General features: G+C 55.3%; 1 protein-coding gene across 6 annotated transcripts in view; it reads right to left on the bottom strand.

Moving 5' to 3' along the window:
• Positions 1-6: 6 nt before the first annotated feature.
• Positions 7-18,002, bottom strand: part of CSNK1D (casein kinase 1 delta) — a 36,724-nt gene continuing 18,728 nt past the window's right edge. For 2 of the 6 annotated variants that reach the window (XM_049861410.1, XM_049861409.1), the window contains exons 3-10: positions 14,086-14,234; positions 13,168-13,396; positions 12,582-12,752; positions 11,860-12,008; positions 9,693-9,864; positions 9,100-9,239; positions 6,080-6,141; positions 3,314-5,119 (exon numbers count right to left, since the gene is read on the bottom strand). In XM_049861410.1, the coding sequence (XP_049717367.1) occupies positions 6,109-6,141; positions 9,100-9,239; positions 9,693-9,864; positions 11,860-12,008; positions 12,582-12,752; positions 13,168-13,396; positions 14,086-14,234 (1,043 nt within the window). In that variant the 3' untranslated portion in view covers positions 3,314-5,119; positions 6,080-6,108. Of the gene's footprint in view, positions 286-3,313; positions 5,120-6,079; positions 6,142-9,099; positions 9,240-9,692; positions 9,865-11,859; positions 12,009-12,581; positions 12,753-13,167; positions 13,397-14,085; positions 14,235-18,002 lie in introns of those variants that run through there. The other 4 variants (XM_049861405.1, XM_049861404.1, XM_049861408.1 and 1 more) reach the window with 2 other exon arrangements.

Raw genomic sequence — 18,002 nt, forward strand, 5'->3', positions numbered from 1 at the left:
TGGTTCTCCTGCCTTTGTTGCCTTGTCTCTGACTGGCCCCCGACTCTGGGCGATCCCACTCCTGGCCTGCCCTACCTGACGCTGCCCTGGCCCGTGGTCGTGAGCCCGCCTTGCCCCGGGCGTGCCATACCCACCTGCCTTGTGGCCAGCAGTGGCCAGCGTGGTGGGAGCCTGGCTGGAGGCCGCTGGGGAGCCTCAGTAGGTGGTGCGTCGTGGGCGCTGTGGACGGCAGCGGGCACCCTGGCGGGCCACATGCAGCCGGAGGGATGCCATCTCCCTGCTTCTCTGCAACGAAAAGTGAGCAACGGCTCATGTCTCAGACCCAGCTTAGACAGCACAGTCTCTGGAGAAGCCATCCCTCCCTCGGCCTCGCCCCTCCCTCAGCCTGCCCCCCATGCTCTGGGCGCACTGGTGCCGCTCACTGCCCCCTTGCAGCCCCCCAACCCTGCAGTCCTGTTTTCTGCCCCTTCACTGGCCAGCTCCCCTCCCCCATGTGCTTCCCACTCTGGGTCCTCCCGTTCCCTCTGTCAAAACTAAGCTGGAGTCCCACTTCTCAGGTTCCAGAGGACCGACCCCCATGCTAGCTCACAGGCCCTGTGGGCCTTGACAAGGGCCCCGTGAGCCTACAAGGGGGACATCCAGAGGAGGCGGGGAGCAGGTGGCGTCACCGCCCACTGGGAGGGGAACAGGAGTGAGAACAGGTGGACTGTCTGCTCCCAGGGCCTGGATGACTGCTCAGACCCTCTCTCTGCCTTTGCCCCCCGCCCAGGGCGTGCATGCTGGCTGGACCTTGCTGCACTCTGGCCCTCTCAGGGGCAGCCCCTCCCAGTTGGGCAGGGCTGTGGGGAGAAAGGGGGCAGAAGACCCGCCTCTGGTTTAAGGCCTGCTTCTGGAACCTTCTATGTGCTGGATCACAACCGACAGTCCCACCCCAGCTCTCCCATCTGGGCTACCACTCCTGCTCATGAGGAGGGACACCAAGTATATGCCTCCTGTGCTCCACCAAGTAGAGCTCCTGTGGCTCCACCATTCTCCCAGATCCTGTCCCCACAGGATGGGGACAAAATATGAAGAATCTGGAACTGTGATCCCCAAAGTCATGCTCTGGGGGCACCGAGAGGCTTCAAAGTTGTCAGGATGTGGGGACTATCCCAGGGAGGGCCCCTGCTATGCTTGGGCCAGGACCTGGACCCACAGTCTGCCCAGGGGCTGCACAAAGCCCCATGATGCCCAGGGGCACGAGGGTATGGGGGCACAGAGCATGGGGGGCACAGGGTACCCTCCCCCCACAGGAACAAGAGCCCCTGGAACCCAGGCCCCCGTCTGCCCCTTGGCTGGCTCTCCATGGTGAGATCAAAGGTCTCAGGCACCACCAGACCACTGCGGCAGCACCCTGTGTCCAGAGGCCTGCCGTCTGCCGAGGTTTCTGGATCCAAGGCAGCAGGGACGTCTCTTGTCCTTGGACAGCTGGGCCTCGGGCATAGGTGTGGGAAGTTGCCACCAGCTGATCCTCAACCCCAAACCCTGCCAGGGACAAGAGACTTTCTTAAGCACCTGCAAGGGCCTGATCCACGTTGCTGATGCAGATGCCCCTCTAAGTAGGTCCGGTCAGCCAAGGGACACCCTAGCCAGGCCCGGTCAGGCTACTGCCCCCGCCACAACGTCTGCAGTGTACCAGCTTTCTGTGGAGACGGGGAGGCCAGTGGGCCCCCCCCAGATACCCTGACAGACTGCACTGCAGAGAGCACCTCCTTGGAGCAAGACACACTGGCCTTTGGAGAGACCTCAAGGGGTGGGGAGAGACATGGCAGAGCCAGGGCACCCACAAAGGGCCTATGCCTGGGGCCTGCAGGGGCCATGGCCACAGTGTCCTCTAAGGGACCACCCACCTCTGCTCTACATCCAAACCATACCAAGGACAGGTGTGGCTGGACTCGGGTCTGGAGAGGACCAGGCCCTCTGCAAACACCCCGTCATTGCACAACAAGGCAAGGACAGGCTGCTACACGCCTCCTAAGCAAACCTGCCCTCCCATGCTTGGTCTGCGTGGGGCCGTGCTTGGCAACAGCCAGCAACATGGCGCAGAAGGCAGCCACTGTGGCGTGGGGGCCTTATGGGGCAGGGGAGACTGCTATAAGAAGCCCCCGGGGCTCCAGCAGGGGAGCTGCTGGTAACAGGTTCTCTTGGGGGTGAGGCGGCAGGCAACGTGATGGGAGAAAGCTCTGGGAAGACTGAGCCCTGTGCGCCCCCTCCTGGCAGGAAATGGAAGGACAGTGACTGAGAGCTCTGACGGGAAGAGGGAACAGAAGTAGGATCCTCGCCCTCCATGGGGGAGACCCAGGTTCAATTCCCATCCAAGGCTCCTCATGCTCAGCCACCACCCATCTGTCTTGCCTGTTGCTGTGATGCTAAACAGGTTTCAGTAGAGCTTCCACACCGGACAGGCCAGGAAGAAAGGCCTAGACGTCTACTTCTGAAAATCAGCCTAGGAAAACCCTACAGGCATGATGGTCCAGTCTACCAACTGATCATGGGGACAATGCAGAATTGGGCAGCGTTTCGTGCTGCTGTGCACGGGGTCACCACGAGTCGGGGCTGACTTGACAGCAACTAACAAGGATTCTGGAAAGTTAGGAAGGTGCTTGGAACTTTTTTATTTCAAATTTCAGATTGGTGCAAGTCTGAGTAAAGGGCTTCAGTGAGTGGTTGGAGTCTCATTCTCACCAAGAACGAGGTTCCAAATGCCGTCTCCTCAGCCTCGGGCAGTGACAAGGTGTGGAGAGAAAAAGGAGAGCCGGCCCCATCTGACCCCCACGAGAGGCCCTGAGGTCCCAGCTAGAAGCTGGCCAGATGCCCAAGGCCAGAGTGGTGGCTTGAGGAGAGGTGGGGGAGACAAATCATTTGGGATAGGGTGAGGTAGATGGGAGGGCAGACAACCCGAAACCCCAACGAACACGACGGACTGCCGTGGGATTCCCTCACACACAAAACTGTGCAACTCAAAGGCCTGAGCGCTCCCGGAGAATGCCACAGCAACTACCACAAGGGTGTGGAGCGGGAAACCCTTCCGGGGAGCTGCGGTGCCGGACCGCTAGGACCACTTACCCCAAACAAGCGGATGTCCAGAGGAGAGGCGGGGCTCAGAGACAGAGGCCCTGTCTGCACTGCCCAGCCACACAGGTGGACATGTGTGCCACGTCCACACGCTTCCCTGGTACCACAGGGCACCCAGTCCAGCAAGACCACCCAACTACACCCTCATACGCTGAAAACTCCCAGACTACGAAATGAAGACCGGGAAAGGGACTGGGGAGAAATGTAGAAGCTGTATGAATTTATTATTTACACAGCTGTCACAGTACACAAATACAGTCGTGGTACAGACGCGCTGCCCAAACTCCGCACGCAGCTGATACAGACATCCTACTACATGTCCTGCAAGAACGGTGGGTTACAGCGTGCGGGGGGCAGAGCTGTTCACCCCGCAGCCTCAATCAGGAGCCGTGTGCCATGACATGGGGATCGTGGGCACACAGCCCTGCCACCACACCCGATGCTTCCCGAGTGACAGATCACTCTGACCATTCAGAACGAGGAGGCAGCCCGGGTGAGGTCTGCCACGCCTGTGAAGTCCACAAACAGTCATGGTGGGTGGTCCCAGTGCTCTTGGGCCAGGAAACATTGGTGAAGGGATGAAGTGGGCACTCTGGGTCCTAGCTTCCAAGGCGCAATCAGAAAGACACAGGAGTACCAGGGGCACCTGCCACCTGGCCCATCCATGTGGTCGGAGCAAGCCCGTCCTCTGGCAACTGAGCGCTTGACCTGAGGCACTGGGGCTGTTCTGTGTGGCGCAGGAACCCCCGTCACACAGCACATGCTCCCATGCCCTGTGACAAGTTTGGGTTCGTCACCTGCTTCTTGGCACCTCCGCGTGACATTCCCTTCACGTTGCCACCTCGCTGGGCACACCTGGGCGCCCCAGTCCACACCCCTTTGTTCTGAGCTCACAGGTCTTAACACAGTTTAAGTGCCAACCTGCACTGGCCGCACGTACAATTTGTTCAGAAAATTCCCCGAATTGAATTCAAAGGCATTTAGGCAACAGACATCCCCCGATCACATACACGGCCCTGACACGACCCGACAGCTCTCAACCAATAGTCCTCTCCCAGAAAACAAGAAATGCACCAGACTCTCAGCTGGGCGCCCAATGTCCTCCACATCCACGTCCCCAGTGTTCTTGGCGTCTTTGTCCTCCTCTGGGAAGGGCCTGGAAACACCCCAGTGCTCCTGTTCTCTGTAGCATCCGCGTCTTCCAACAGGCGAGAAATCCAGAACTGCCGCGTGAACAACACCTCCATCCCGAGAGGGGATAGGCGGGTGAGGAGGCCCAAACCTGGCTAGTGGGGCCATAAGACACCCACCCATGACACACACACACACACGCCCTGTACACACGTGCACAACTGACAGATCTCCGGTGAGATACCCCTCTCTACAGTGGACCACACAGCACAGCACGACAGGACAGTGGACAGATGGATGAACGAAGACCACTGGTGCCCCCAAGGGCTCTCCTGCCCGACCACCTCACACACAAAACACCAACCAGTGACTTTGTTTCAGGATTCTTTAACATCTTTTTAAGACCGCAAAAACAGACAAGAAGGAAACAATAAAAAGACATGTTTCATTACACAGATTTAAGCCAATAATCTTTAGCAAAATGATACAAAACTGTCTTAACCAAGAGAAAGGTCGGTAGTTACAGTAGACTGGCGGGGAGGCGGAGGGAAAGGCTCGTGGTGGGCTGAGTCTCTCGCAAGGTCTCGCGCACACGTGCTCCTCCCAGCGGTGGCTGAGCTCACGTGTGGGCCGTGGCGCCTGGCGTTGGCAGCACGTGGCATCTGTCCGTCTAGTGTGTGTGTGTCCCGTGCGCGTCGCTGGGTGAGTGGCCTGGAGAGCTCCGGTGTCAACATTCCTGCTCTAGGTCGGGGCGCATCACTAGGAAGCCATTGGTACAGAGTAGATCAGCCATGCATGTCTGCCCTTCACGGTACAGAGCGGCTCACCGGTGCACGGCAGACTGAAGACCACTGGACGCCACCCGACCGGGAATCTGTCGGAGCCAAAGCACAGAGAGCATCAGCGTGGGGCTGGGCCACACCAGCAGACAGCCCTGGGGACAAGCTTGCCCGCTCGGGACGCTCCGCCCTGCGTCCTGGATGCTGCTTGGAGACAGGGACAGAAGACTTGGAAAAGAGGCAGCATGCGAACGGGAGACAACATGGCCACGGGTGGACTCTCGACAAGAAGCCACGCACGCCAAGTTCCCCAGAAACTGAATGGTGTCTGGGGACGAGCACAGGCCTGTCTGCACCGCGACCAACCAGGGGTGCAGCGAGGCAGCTCCAAAGACCCCTGACAGTGCATTAAGTGAACTACAGCAGGCCGACAGTCATTAAAACCACCACAGCTACAAGTCCTCCATCGGGAGGGTACAAACTGCACGGGGCACCAAGGGCAGCAGCAGCAAGAGCACCATGCACCATGGGAGCGCAGGGCGAGGGGGCCAGCTAACACAGACAACAGCTGCGTGGAGAAGACGGCTGGGCAAAGCGCGTGAGTTTGAAAAAAACGAGACGAGGGGATGGAAATAAAGAAGAAAGAGCACTGAACAAGGCAGGTGGACAGAGACTGCAAGCACCTCTGAGCGCAACCCCACATCGAGCGGCGCCACGCAGCCTAGCAGGAGAACGCTCCCAGGCTTGAGCCCCAGCCCAGGCGTCTCCAGCTGAGGAGCCACAGGAGCAGTTGGGTAGACAGCGGGGGTCCCTGCTGCACAGGCAGCTCTTCTGGGACTTGCGAAGCCCCCTGGGAAAAGCCTGGCCCTGCCCAGAAAGCCTCGGGGTCACCACTCGGGGACCCACAGGGACAGGCTAGCAGAGGCCTCACGTGGCCTCAGCACCTGGCATGCAAGCCCAATCTGCCTGTAGACTCATGGGTGTGTGTGTGGGGCGGGGGGGAGGGCGGTGGTCTTGCTGTGCACCCAGACTGGCCCGGACACCAACACACTCACCCAGTGCTGCCTTCCACGGAGACGAGCAGCTACTTGCCGTGGTGTTCAAAAGGAATGCTATTCTGAGGTGGGGAAAAGACAGTAAGTGGCCGCTGGCTCATGAGGTCCAGCCCCTGACCACCTAGTCAGCCTGTTTCCAAAGGCACCTCCTCGTGTGGTCCACAGACCACACTGACGGTAGAGGGGAACCCAGGACCCACACGGACATTTCCATCCCCAGGGGTCATCTTCCTGCTGGCCTACCCCAACCCCACCCACCCTCGCCAACATCTCTCCTGCCTGTACGGCCCCCATGAGAGTAGCCACTGCCCCCTTCTAGATTAACCTGTCAAAGAGGTAAACGAGAGCAGGACGGAGCCCCCTACCTTTCCTCACACGCGACCCCTGTTGGGTGGCAAGGCTGGGGGCTCTAATGGGCAGGCTACATGAGGGCCAAGGCGGGTGTGGCCGGGACCCAGGACAGCTCCGCAAGTGGCCTCTGCCGCCTGAGCCAGGCCACACAGCCCACAGACACATCCTCACTGACATGTGGATGGGGCTGGGGTGTGCTCTGTGAACAGCACGGGCTGAGGGGGCCCTTCATCTCAAGACCCCAAAGACCATCAGCCTACAGGAGGTCCTGGCTGCAGGGGCCTAACCCACACTTGCAGGGACCTGGCCTCCCATGGAGTTGGGTCTGAGCCAGCTGTCCGGGGGCCCAGAGCGGGGGACAGGGTGAGGCCCATGTGGCATCCTAGACACACTGTGTCCAGGATGAGGGGCACTAGTCTCCACCTGCCTCCACCCAGTTCTCGCACTTGGGGCCTCTGACCACACAGAAAACCAATGTCTCCACGAGGCTAGGTGATACTCCACTGATACCTGTCAGACCTGGTGGGTGGGGTCTGGAACCGTGGCCTTGGTCCTTGGGCTGTGACCCCGCAGGAACCCACAAGCAGAAAACACTGACTGAGGTGGCAGCTCTGAGGGCAGGAAGTTCAACCCAGCCAAGCCCCCAAGCCCAAACAAGCCTGCGTCCTAGTCACTCTCTGACAGTTGGCCCTCACTTTAGCCCTTGGCTTATTCGGGGTATGAATGGGGGCTACAGACAGCATAAGCTGAAGCAGCCCTTGCCTGGCCGAGGGTCACAGAGAGGTAGTCCAGGGGGGAGCCTCCTGTGCCCCACAAGTCAAACCAGGGCCAGGGATGGCAATGTGAAGAGCACAGCTGGGAAGATGCTGGCACCGTGTCCCCAGGCAGAAGAGCTGCCCAGGGTCCGTGTGGACTGCACCAGCTGCTCCCACCCCCGCCCTGAAGGTGAACCAAGAAGGTACAGGATGTAATGCGCTAAGGGCACCCAAGCGGCTACATCTCGGGTACAACGAATACAGAGAGTAGCCCAGACAACATGGTGAATTAAACATGCTTCCTTTGGAGCAAAAATGTCACAAATCAAACGTCTTTGGGGACTGCTTCCTAATGCCAAAGCCCATTATATCTCCTGATATGGGAGCAGGGAGAAACAGGAACAAAAACCATGACTGATGCCTAAACATAAATGTGTATCTGGTCAATGAAGACCCTCTGGAGGAGGAGAACCTGGTCTCCCTCTGCCCCTCCTAACTCCTCCTTTACTGCAACGTTCCCAGGTCCACCAGATGCTTCGTGTCCCGTAACAGACGAATCCTGCCCCTTCCTGGGTCCACACTAACTGATGAAGAGGGCCTGGTGTTTCCAGGGCTGGGGAAGTGGCAAATGGGCCCCTGCCAGGTGCAGGGAGTGGGCTCCAAGGGCCGGGTTTGCTCCTGGATCCCAGATTTGAGGGAAGAGAACCACTCAGCCATTTCTATTCTGAGAGTGTGGAGGGCAATGAGAGGGATCCCGTTCAAGGAGCGTCTAACAAGGGGTCCAAATCTCATTAAACTGCTAAACCCTTCAAGCTGCACAATTCAAATCGGATCAGCAACTGCTCCCTCAAACCACGTGCCTCTTCAGTTTCTTTGGAAGAAAAAACTAGTATAAACATAGTCCGTTTACAGAGAAAGCGTTAGCAAACTAGAATTTTTTAGCTCAAGTACTCATTTTGTTTGATTACAACAAAGATGGTCAGAGCACCGCTCTGGCACAGCGGCACTCCCTGTAAGGAGACAGGTGGTGTGGTTCCAGTGGCCAAGACAGGTTTGGAGGCCCGGGCTTACTGAACACCACTGACCTCGCCAACGGGCTGCTCCCAGAGCCAGCAGTGCCACAGGAGGCGCTGGCTCTAATGTGTAAACCAAAGACAAAGGGCCGCCCACGAGAGTCCAGGGACTGGGCTCCTGATTCGCTCCTGGTCCCTAGTGGATCTGACGAGCAGGTTGAGAGCTGCGTGAGCAGCAGACAGACTGTCTGCTGGAGTGACACGCTAGAGGACGCATGAGGACAGCGACGACAAGCGACAGCGGGGACACGTGCAGAGGCAGGTGGTCACGAGCGAGCGGCGCGCGGCCTGCGGCGGGCGCGTTTCCAGGAGCTTGTCCGTCACAGAAGGGATCAGGACACAAAGTGTGAGCCCTCACTGCGTGGCTAGTCGCGAGGGCAGGCCCACCCCTGCGGCCACCAGGCTGCTCACCTGGAAACCCTCCCCCCACCGTGGGGGCCTATGTGGGATCGGTGCTGTGGCTGAGCAGCACAAGAAAAGGCCCTCAGAGGTACTGGTGCGTCTCCGAAGCCACATCCTTAACAAGAGACAGGAACAGGCATGCAGCCCCGGGTCCAGGGAGGTGCCCCACGGGCTAAGAGTCAAGCAGCCCTGTGCCCTACTCAGAGCTGGGGGAGCTGTCCTGTAAGGCCCAGCTTGTCTCTGAGGTGCTTAACTAGAAGTACAACTTCCCCTGAAAGTTAAAATCACTAAGGTGGGGGAGGAAGACCAGAGGGAGGGAGGGAAGAGACCCCTCTGCTCTGGGATGGCCAAGCCTAGCCCAGCCCCCGGCCCAGCACGGAGCAGCCAGCGTCCTGGGCCCCACGGGTGCAGAGGACACGGTGGACACCAAGAATCGCACCTGTGAGGTGGACATGCGCGAGGTATCTTGCCGGCCTGTGAGATCAGATGAGGACACGTTGACCGGGGCGCCGCGGTGCAGCCGCATACTCACTTTCCGCTCTCTTTCCATGCCAGAGACAGGCCGCGGAGAGGTGTTTGCTGAGGGAGGGAGAACAGGCCAGTGAGGCCCCCGGCCCACCTCGCCCCCCACACAAGAGGTCTCTGGGGCCTTTGCAAAGGGGTAAATCAGGCTCTGGGCTGAGGCTATACAACGTCCGTCTTGCCCTGGACAGCACGGGAGACCAGGAGAGCAGACAGCCAGGCAGCGCTGTGCACAGCCCCAACACCGAGCTGCGCCTCATGAGGAAGAGCCTCTGCGGGAGCAGGGGGGTGCTGAGGCTCACGGGGAAGGGGCTCGTAATGAGAGAGATGGCATCGGTCCCAGGGACCGAGTCTCTTGAGAAACAGCCTCAGCCAGTACCCAGGATGGAGGGACATAGCACACCCACGCAGGGCCCCACGTGCAGACAGGAGTGCAGAGCCCCCAGGATAACCCCCAGACAGACCCCACCAAGGCAGCATGGGAACAAATCCTAACTGTCTGCCGCTCACCAGTGTGTGAGGTAGGCGTGAGGGGCGTGGGGGGAGCCACTTCCTGTGTCCCCCTCAGGCGGCCTGAGGCCGTGGAAGGGAGGCCCCGGGTAGCTGGATTCCGAGAGTGTCTCAGCCGCTCCTCTCGGTCCCGGCGTTCCCGCTCAGCATCATCAGTGGCCCGGCTGGCACCCTAGGAGAAGGGAGGGTACGGCCAGGATGGAACGGTTTTGGTGGCAGCTCGAGAAAACACCAGGGGCCCCGAGGACAAGCCTGCCTGTGAGGCCACTGTGGAGACATAGCCCATTAGGGATGGGGTCCGCACAACAGGACACGGGAACGGTCTCATTTCACGATCCCTAAATGTGGCTGGAGCAAGGCCCCAGGGCAGGAACCTCAGCCCTTCTTCTCTCACCCAACACCAGTGAGCAAACACCCCCATCCTTGGAGGTGAAGTTCTGAACCGGAACCTTCACACACTGATGAAATGTGCAGGGAGGGAGAGGCGGGGACAGGAAATGGTCTGAGGCCAGCAACGGGACAAAACCGTGCCAATGTCAGCGAGAAGCAGGCCGAGGCTAGGGCTGTGGGGTGGGGGCTGAACACAACACCAGCAACACTGCACATGGGACAATGAGAAAGAGGGCAGCCAGGCACATGCTGGAGGCCGGGTGCTGTTTAACTAGGTTGGCCTCCTGCCACTACGCACTAACAAAACCAGAGGCGTGGGGCATTTTATCTTAAGCACATCAACAAAGATACCCACCTCACTAAAGGATATGTTTTAACTGCTGGCCCCGTAACGCAGGGGTTCGCAAACTCTGACCCACAGGTCAGACCCTGTCTGCTACCTGCTTTTGTAAATAAAGCTCTATTGGCACACAGTTCCACTCACTCATTCACAAACTGTCAACAGCAGAGTTAGTAGCTGTGACGCAGCCTGTGGCTCTTCACAGGACAGGCTGGCTGACAGCTGCTGAGGGAACAGGTGATAATGGACTAATAATTTAACAATGGCCCTGGAAGGACAGTCCAACTGAGTGTCCAGGCTTCGGTGAGACCTGAGGCACCACCACCATGGACACCCTCTAAATGCTGCTACACAAGGGGCTGACTTCCGCTGGTCTGTGCCTTCTCCTGAGCACACCCGCACTCCCAGACGACATCAGGAAGGAACCAAGGAGCTGACTCTGTGGGGCACCTCCTCCCAGCGTCCGGGCACGGGGAGCTGGCTGTGCTTGGGGCTTGCAACTGCCCCCCACTGACCTGTCTGAGCCCCCTGCGCCCTCCCAGGCGTCTGAAGAGGCTTCCTGCTTTGCACCCTCTGAAGAGGCAGCTCTGTGCCTCAGTCAGTCATCTTCCTGCCCTGGAAAGGTTCCAATTTCTGTTTCAAGCCGATAACTAAACCGAAGGTGTTTTTAATGAAAGAGGAAGTCAAAGTCCCACAAAAGCGTCAACTCTGGCAGCAGGGCCTGAACATTAATTAATTACACTCAATTAACAGCCCAGCCACAGACTGCCTATTGGGGAGGGCACAACAGAGGCTCTGGGCCGCCCATACCCAGTGGCGTACGCAAGCTCACGTGCACACACACTGAGTGAGAGGAGGAACTCAAAGACCAGCTGATCACAGGGCGAAAGGGGGACAGAAAGCCTCAGAAGCAGACCTCTGACACAGTACCCCTCACCCCAGGCAGCTTGTCCTGGGTGGTCAGAACAGTGTCCCCTGGGCCCAACCTGAGTCCTCTGGGTTAGTGAGGGGGAGGGCTCAGGCCAGGGGAGGCCCTCTGGCCCCTGTCCCAACCCTCCTTCAGAACAATCCTGTTTCTGTCCATTCAACATGCAAGCACAGAGCCTGAAACCCCACAGGCGGTCCAAGTGTGACGCTCTTCAGTTCATCACTGAAGACCGGCACTCAGGCGAGACCCCAGCTGTGGTGGATACGTCCCGAGGGGCTCGCCGTCCACACCCCGATGGGCCTGCTCCTTGGCCCCCAAGCCCAGGCAGTCACCCAAAGGAGCCCAAGCATTCCGGCCTCACCCCCAGGCAAAGATGTCCGCTGTAGCGAACTCGAGCCATACGCTGCTACTCCACCCGGAGACCTGGCACGGACCACAGCGCCCACACCTTTGTGGAAGGGATGGCGCGTCACACAGTCAGGAGTGAGCAAGTTGGCACTATCACTTACAAACTTGAGCATGTTCCAGTCAAACACATAGTCGTAGGAGAAACCCTGGCGATGAAACAGGTTCCGGAAGAGTTGTCTCAGGTACGAGTAGTCAGGCTTATCATCAAAACGCAACGAGCGGCAGAAATTCAGGTATGTGGCAAACTCAGCTGCAAAACAAGAGACCAGACACTATAGCCTGGGGTGGGCTACACCACCAGCCTTCCTGTCCACCTCCCACTGCCACAGAGCCTTGGGACGGTGACAGTCTCAATACCAGTCACATGCTTAAGCACCTGGGCCTCAGGGCAGCACTGGAAATTCACCCTCGCAAAGCATCCAAGTCTTATCTAGGGCACTGAGCTTAGGGCAGCCCAAAAGCACAGGAAATGCACTGAGTTTTGGCTCTAGACGTGGGCTAGGGATAAAGCTGCCGTCAGATAAAGGACAGCGAGAGCCACCTGCCAGCGTCACCTCCCAACTATTCAGAGGTTGAGAGAGAGGTGGGTCTGAGGTCGGCTCAGGGGCTCATCTCCCACCGCCCAGTGTGCCAGTCCCCAGGTACTGTTGAGGGTGGGGGCTGCTGCGCTTGGTACACAGCGCCCCTCCTGCCTTCTGTGGAGGGCGGCCGTGACAGGGGTCCCTCTGACAGATGGTGCAGGGCCAAGCCATATGGTATGCCGAGCACAGTGAGCCAAGGCCCTGGTCACCTCTGGTGGCAGGACGGGTGGGAAGTGACTTACAAGGGTAGCCTTTACACAACACCTCAATGGGAGTGGACATTTTCTTCTCACTAATCCTTTCGTATTTCTGTCTCTTGGTAGCAGCCTTCAGCCCCTGCCAGGGGAGAGAGCCCAGGTTGAAGTACATTAACACATAGCCCAGGGACTCCAAGTCATCTCGTCGAGATTGTTCTGAAAAGGAACGGGAGAGGAACCGTGAAGGATGGCCCTGCGCACCAGTAGGGACCACACGCCTGACAATGGACACGTCAGACACTTGACATGAACAGGAAGTGTAGCGCAGACACAGGTGGTTTTGCTTCACCAGAAGCGGTCCCTTGCATGCTCTCAGGAAACCTCAACACCCCACCGAGCAGCACCAAAGCCACTGGTAACTCCAAGAGAATCCCATTACACACCACCTCCAGCAAATCCTACAAAACACGCTGCCAACAGTCACCAAGCCACACCTGTCTAAGAAAGTGTGATGGCAGCTTCTAGGCCCACACATTCTACAGAGCAGGTGCACAGAGTACCAGCCTAGACCAACGCCCCTAGAGGACCCCAGGCCAGTGACGGAGTGTGGCTGCTGCTCCCCACAGCTCACCGATTCCAAGATGGGTGTTGATGGAGGCATATCGAGCAGTCCCGGTAAGGTTCTTGTTCTCACGGTAGGGGATGTGCTGGTGAGTCCTGGCGTCCCGGTACTTCTTGGCCAGCCCAAAGTCTATGATGTAGACCAGGTTGCCCTTCTTGCCCAGTCCCATGAGAAAGTTATCTGGCTTCACATCTCGGTGGATGAAGTTCTTTGAATGAATGTACTCAATACGACTAATCTACAGGTAAAGAAGGAAAGGTGAGAGTTTAAACCTCAGTGCAGCTAGCCCTGCAGAAAGAAACTGGTTGACAAAAGAACCAGGCCTGTAACCCACACTCTGCACCCTTGGCCAGGAAAAGAGCAACCTAACACTAGGAAGGGCAGACACTGGACCGACCAAAAGACGTCTCCCATAGCAGCCTGCAGCCCCCTGGATGGGCTTCAGGGTGAAGAGACAGCAGGCCACCAAACAGTCCATACTAACTGGACTGCTCACATCGAGCCCAGGAATTCTCTGAGAAATGTCACAGAAGTCCTGTGAGAAATCAAACTTGTATTCCCGAGACAATCAGGAGACCCTATAATTTCAAAGTACAATGCCAATGCTGTGAGGTTCAAACCAGATCAACGTGTATCCTGTGGCAAAAGGAAATTTCCATTTTCTCCCTAGGCACTAACAGGCATAACAACGAAAAGAAAAACAATTAATTTATCAAACCAACAAACATTGACTGAGCACCCGCACTGCTTGGTCACACTGACTGGGCCACCGGGTCCCAATGATTGAACTGCCTGGTCACAATGACTGAGCTGAGAGGACCCCATGACTGAGCCGCTCAGTCCCACTGGTCACATGGACTGAGCTGCCTGGACCCAATGACTGAGCCGCCCGTGTCGCTCACTTATTTCATAAAAGTAGACTCTTACCATTTGGTCAGCGAGGAGGAGGACAGTTTTGAGACTGAATTTCCTTGAGCAGAAGTTGAAGAGGTCTTCCAGGCTTGGTCCCAACAGCTCCATCACCATGACGTTGTAGTCCCCCTCTGCCCCGCACCATCGAATGGTGGGGATTCCCACTGCACAGAAAGCCGAAGAGTAGTTCAGTACAGCTGGGTCCTGCAACCACCGCACCAAGTCACCAGCATCTGCCCTGAGTCCTCGCACATGCCCACAGGCAGTGCATGGGGTTCTCCAGAGAAGACACCTGCAGGCTCACCCTCAAGGAGCTGAGATTCAGATTCAGTTATAACCACATCAAACAGACGGCATCTGACAAGGGTCAGGTGGGCAGTAGATAGAATGGGGGCAAGGAGAAAATCTGAGGCTAACTTCCCAAAGTGTCAACAGGGCTCAAAGACAGGTGAGTGGGGACGCGGGAAGGGAGAAGGCCATGTAGGGTAAGTGGGATCTCAAGTGGACATGGGTGGCAGAGCCAGTCAGAAACAACGGTCACACTGGAGAGAGACAGAGAAGGCTGAGGAGGAAGACCTGGAACGCAAAGCTGAGACAAAGAGAGGAGAGAGACAGAGAAAGCTGAGGTGGAAGACCTGGAACGCAAAGCTGAGACAAAGAGAAGAGAGAGACAGAGAAAGCTGAGGTGGAAGACCTGGAACGCAAAGCTGAGACAGAAAGGGGCACCTGTAGCGGGGTGGGTAGGAGAAAACACCTCCTGACTCAAGTAAAACAAGCAATGGAATCTGTCTGGGGATGAAACAGACAAGTTACTGGCAGTTAGAATAAAGAAGGCATGATAAATCCAACAGAAAGAATCAACTGATTCAGACCCATGAACAATGGGAAGAATTTAAAGATGACTTCAAGATTTCAGACCCAAAGACAGAATCAATGCCAAAAGGAGAAACAATCCACTTCTGAAAAAAATGGGCAAAAGTCCGGTCCACTTCACAAAGGAATATATATAACAGCCAATATCCCAAGAAAAGATGCTGAGGGAAACAAACATTAAAACCATAATTAGACCCTGTCTCATACCAACTAAAGGAGCTGAAACTAGAAAGATGGCCTTCACTGCCCACAAACTTGAAAGCTCTCTGGACTCTCACCCACTGCTGGGGAGAGTGTAATGTGCTGCAGCCATCAGAGACCCAATGAACTAAACTCTGTGTTTAGGCAACACCACTCCAAGGTGTACCCGAGAAAATGAAAGCATGTGCTCATGAGAAGACGTGTTCAAGTGTGCTCCCAGCAGCCTTATTCACAAGAGAACTCAAACACTGTAGAAACAGGCGCATGCCTTCTAACTGCCCCCAATGCTCATCAGGGGTTTGGTCATGCTCTCTCCCTGATAGTCACAAGAACGTGGGCACTCAGGCATGCCCCACAGACTGGGATTGCACGACCCAGCTGCTTCCCAGACCCGGCATGGCGGGGGCACCTCCTCTGCACAGCTGTTGAGGACACCACTCCACAGGCAGCACCCTATTTCTATATGTCTTCTTGCTCGCTGGTTTTCAACATCAGTGCAAACAACACTGCAAAAAATACTCCTAAATCTTGAAGGCAGAGGCCAGTCCTGCAAAGAGGGTCCTGCCTTTATTCCCGCCCGTTGTGTTCCAGTAGCTGCACTATCACTGCACACCGCGTCCAAGTGTTCCGGCTGTGTCCACAGTGTAAACATCAGCAAGGGGGATGTTTCTTTACACGTTCGCCTCACTGAATGGTTCTCTCGCTTTTAATGTCAAAGCCTTTAAGTCCCTCGCCCATTTTTTTTCACAGGTTGGCTGCTGGCCTCTTACTGATCTCTCTCCACCACCCATGAGTGGGTGACCAATTGTCCTAACGCAATCCACTGTACAATTTATTCTTTCTCCATTAATCCCAGATGCTATCTTATAATCACATAATAGGTTCTCACTTACGTAAGCGTTTTTACGGGCTTGCTATTCTGTTTCACGGATCTATGCTGACGCAGTTTCAGATTACAGACAAAACCAAAAAAGATGCCAAATTCTCGTATACCACCCAGGCCCAGTTTCCCCTATTTTAACTTCTTGTATTAGTATTTTTTTATTAGTATTTAACATCTTGTATTAGTATGGCCCATTTGTCACAGTTAATGAACCAAGGTTGATACATTACCATCAACTAAAGTCCACCGCAGGGCGTCTGCATCAATTATTTGGATTTCTGTGTGGGAGAGTTGTGTCTTTTCATTTACTTACATCAGTACGGACTCGGGGATATTTATTTTGCTTTTTTTTTTTTTTTTTACTATGGGTTACAATCTGGAGCCCCGGTGGCGTAGTGGTTAAGAGCTCAGCTGCTAGCCGACCTTTACCCACTCTCCTACTGTGTGGACCATTGAGTCCCTCCACCCCCACTATAAACAGTGCGATTAAGGACATTCTTAAGTATGTCCTCTGAAAAATTCTTAAATGTGAAATTCTTGATCATATCTTGTTTTGTTCCAGGTACAGATCTAGAAACATAGTTGCTGAGTCACAGGGTATAATGTATTCAGAGCCCTGGTGGTGCTGTGTTTAAGCACTCAGCTGCTGAAAGGTCAGCAGTTGGAACCCACCGCCACTCTGTGGGAAAGATTACAGTCTCCAAAACACTACGGTGCAGTTCTACTCTGTCCTACAGGGTCGCTGAGTTAGAATGGACTCAACGCTAATGGGTATGATTTTGGTTTTTTATACAGGATTAATGCCAAGTCGTTTTCCAAAACAGGTAAGCCAATTCACACTCCCACCAGCACTGAGTTCCTGTTGACCCACACCATCAACACTCAGTATGGTGAGAATTCTCATCAACCTGGTGCGTGCAAAAGGAGCCCTGGTGGCACAGTGGTTACGTGCTCAGCTGTTAACCCAGAGGTCGGCAGTTTGAACCTGCCAGCGTCTCCGTGGGAGAATGACATGGCAGCCTGCTTCTGTGAAGATTTCAACCTTGGGAACACTACAGGGCAGTTCTACTTTGTCCTACAGGGTCACTGAGTTGGAATCAACTGGACAGCAATGGCTATTGGTAGTGGTATAAAATAGTGTCTTACTGAACTCTGAACTCGATCTTTTCACAGATTTATCGGCCACCCGTTTCCTCTTCTCTGAAATGCCTGTGCGTATCTGCTGCCAATTTTTTCTATCAGGGTGTCTTTTTCCTATTTTATTTATAGCAGTTCTTTACATATTCTCAGTATATTGTTGGTTTTATGTGAGGCAGATAACTTCTCTCAGTTAACAACATGTTTTTCCATTTCTGCAGGAGTTTTTTTTTTTTTAAAAGATGTGCTTAATTTTAGTGAAGTTGAAGGTATTAATCTTTTCCTTTATGAGTAATTTGGCTTGTGTCCTTCACAGGAACTTCTTCCTGACCTTAAGAGTCAGAAAGGGACACTCTTTTTTCTTCTTAATTGTGACAAAATACATATGGCAAAAATATTTGGTATTTCTAAGGGCACATTCAGTGACATTATTACATTCACCATGCTGTACAGCCATCCCCACGTTTCCAGAAGTTTTTCATCATCCAAACAGAAATTCCGTGATCCTTCAGCAGTAAGAACCTTCTCTCTTCCTCCCAGACCCAGTACCACTGATAAATATGTCTCTATGCATTTGCCTATTCCTAGCATGTATGTGGAATCACACAGTATCTGTCCCTTGTACTTTACTTATTTCACTCAGCATCGTCTCGTCAAGGTTCATTCATGTCGTAGAACTTCATCTTTCTTTACAGCTGAGTAATATGCCATTGTGTGGATGGACCACATTCTGTTTTTCCATCATCTGTTGACGGACACTTGGGTTGTTTGCAACTTCTGGCTGTTGTGAATAGTGCTGCAACGAACATTAGGGTACCCTGTCATTTTCTTTTAAAAG

This window comes from Elephas maximus, chromosome 19, assembly GCF_024166365.1.
Source record: "Elephas maximus indicus isolate mEleMax1 chromosome 19, mEleMax1 primary haplotype, whole genome shotgun sequence".
NCBI lineage: Eukaryota > Metazoa > Chordata > Mammalia > Proboscidea > Elephantidae > Elephas > Elephas maximus.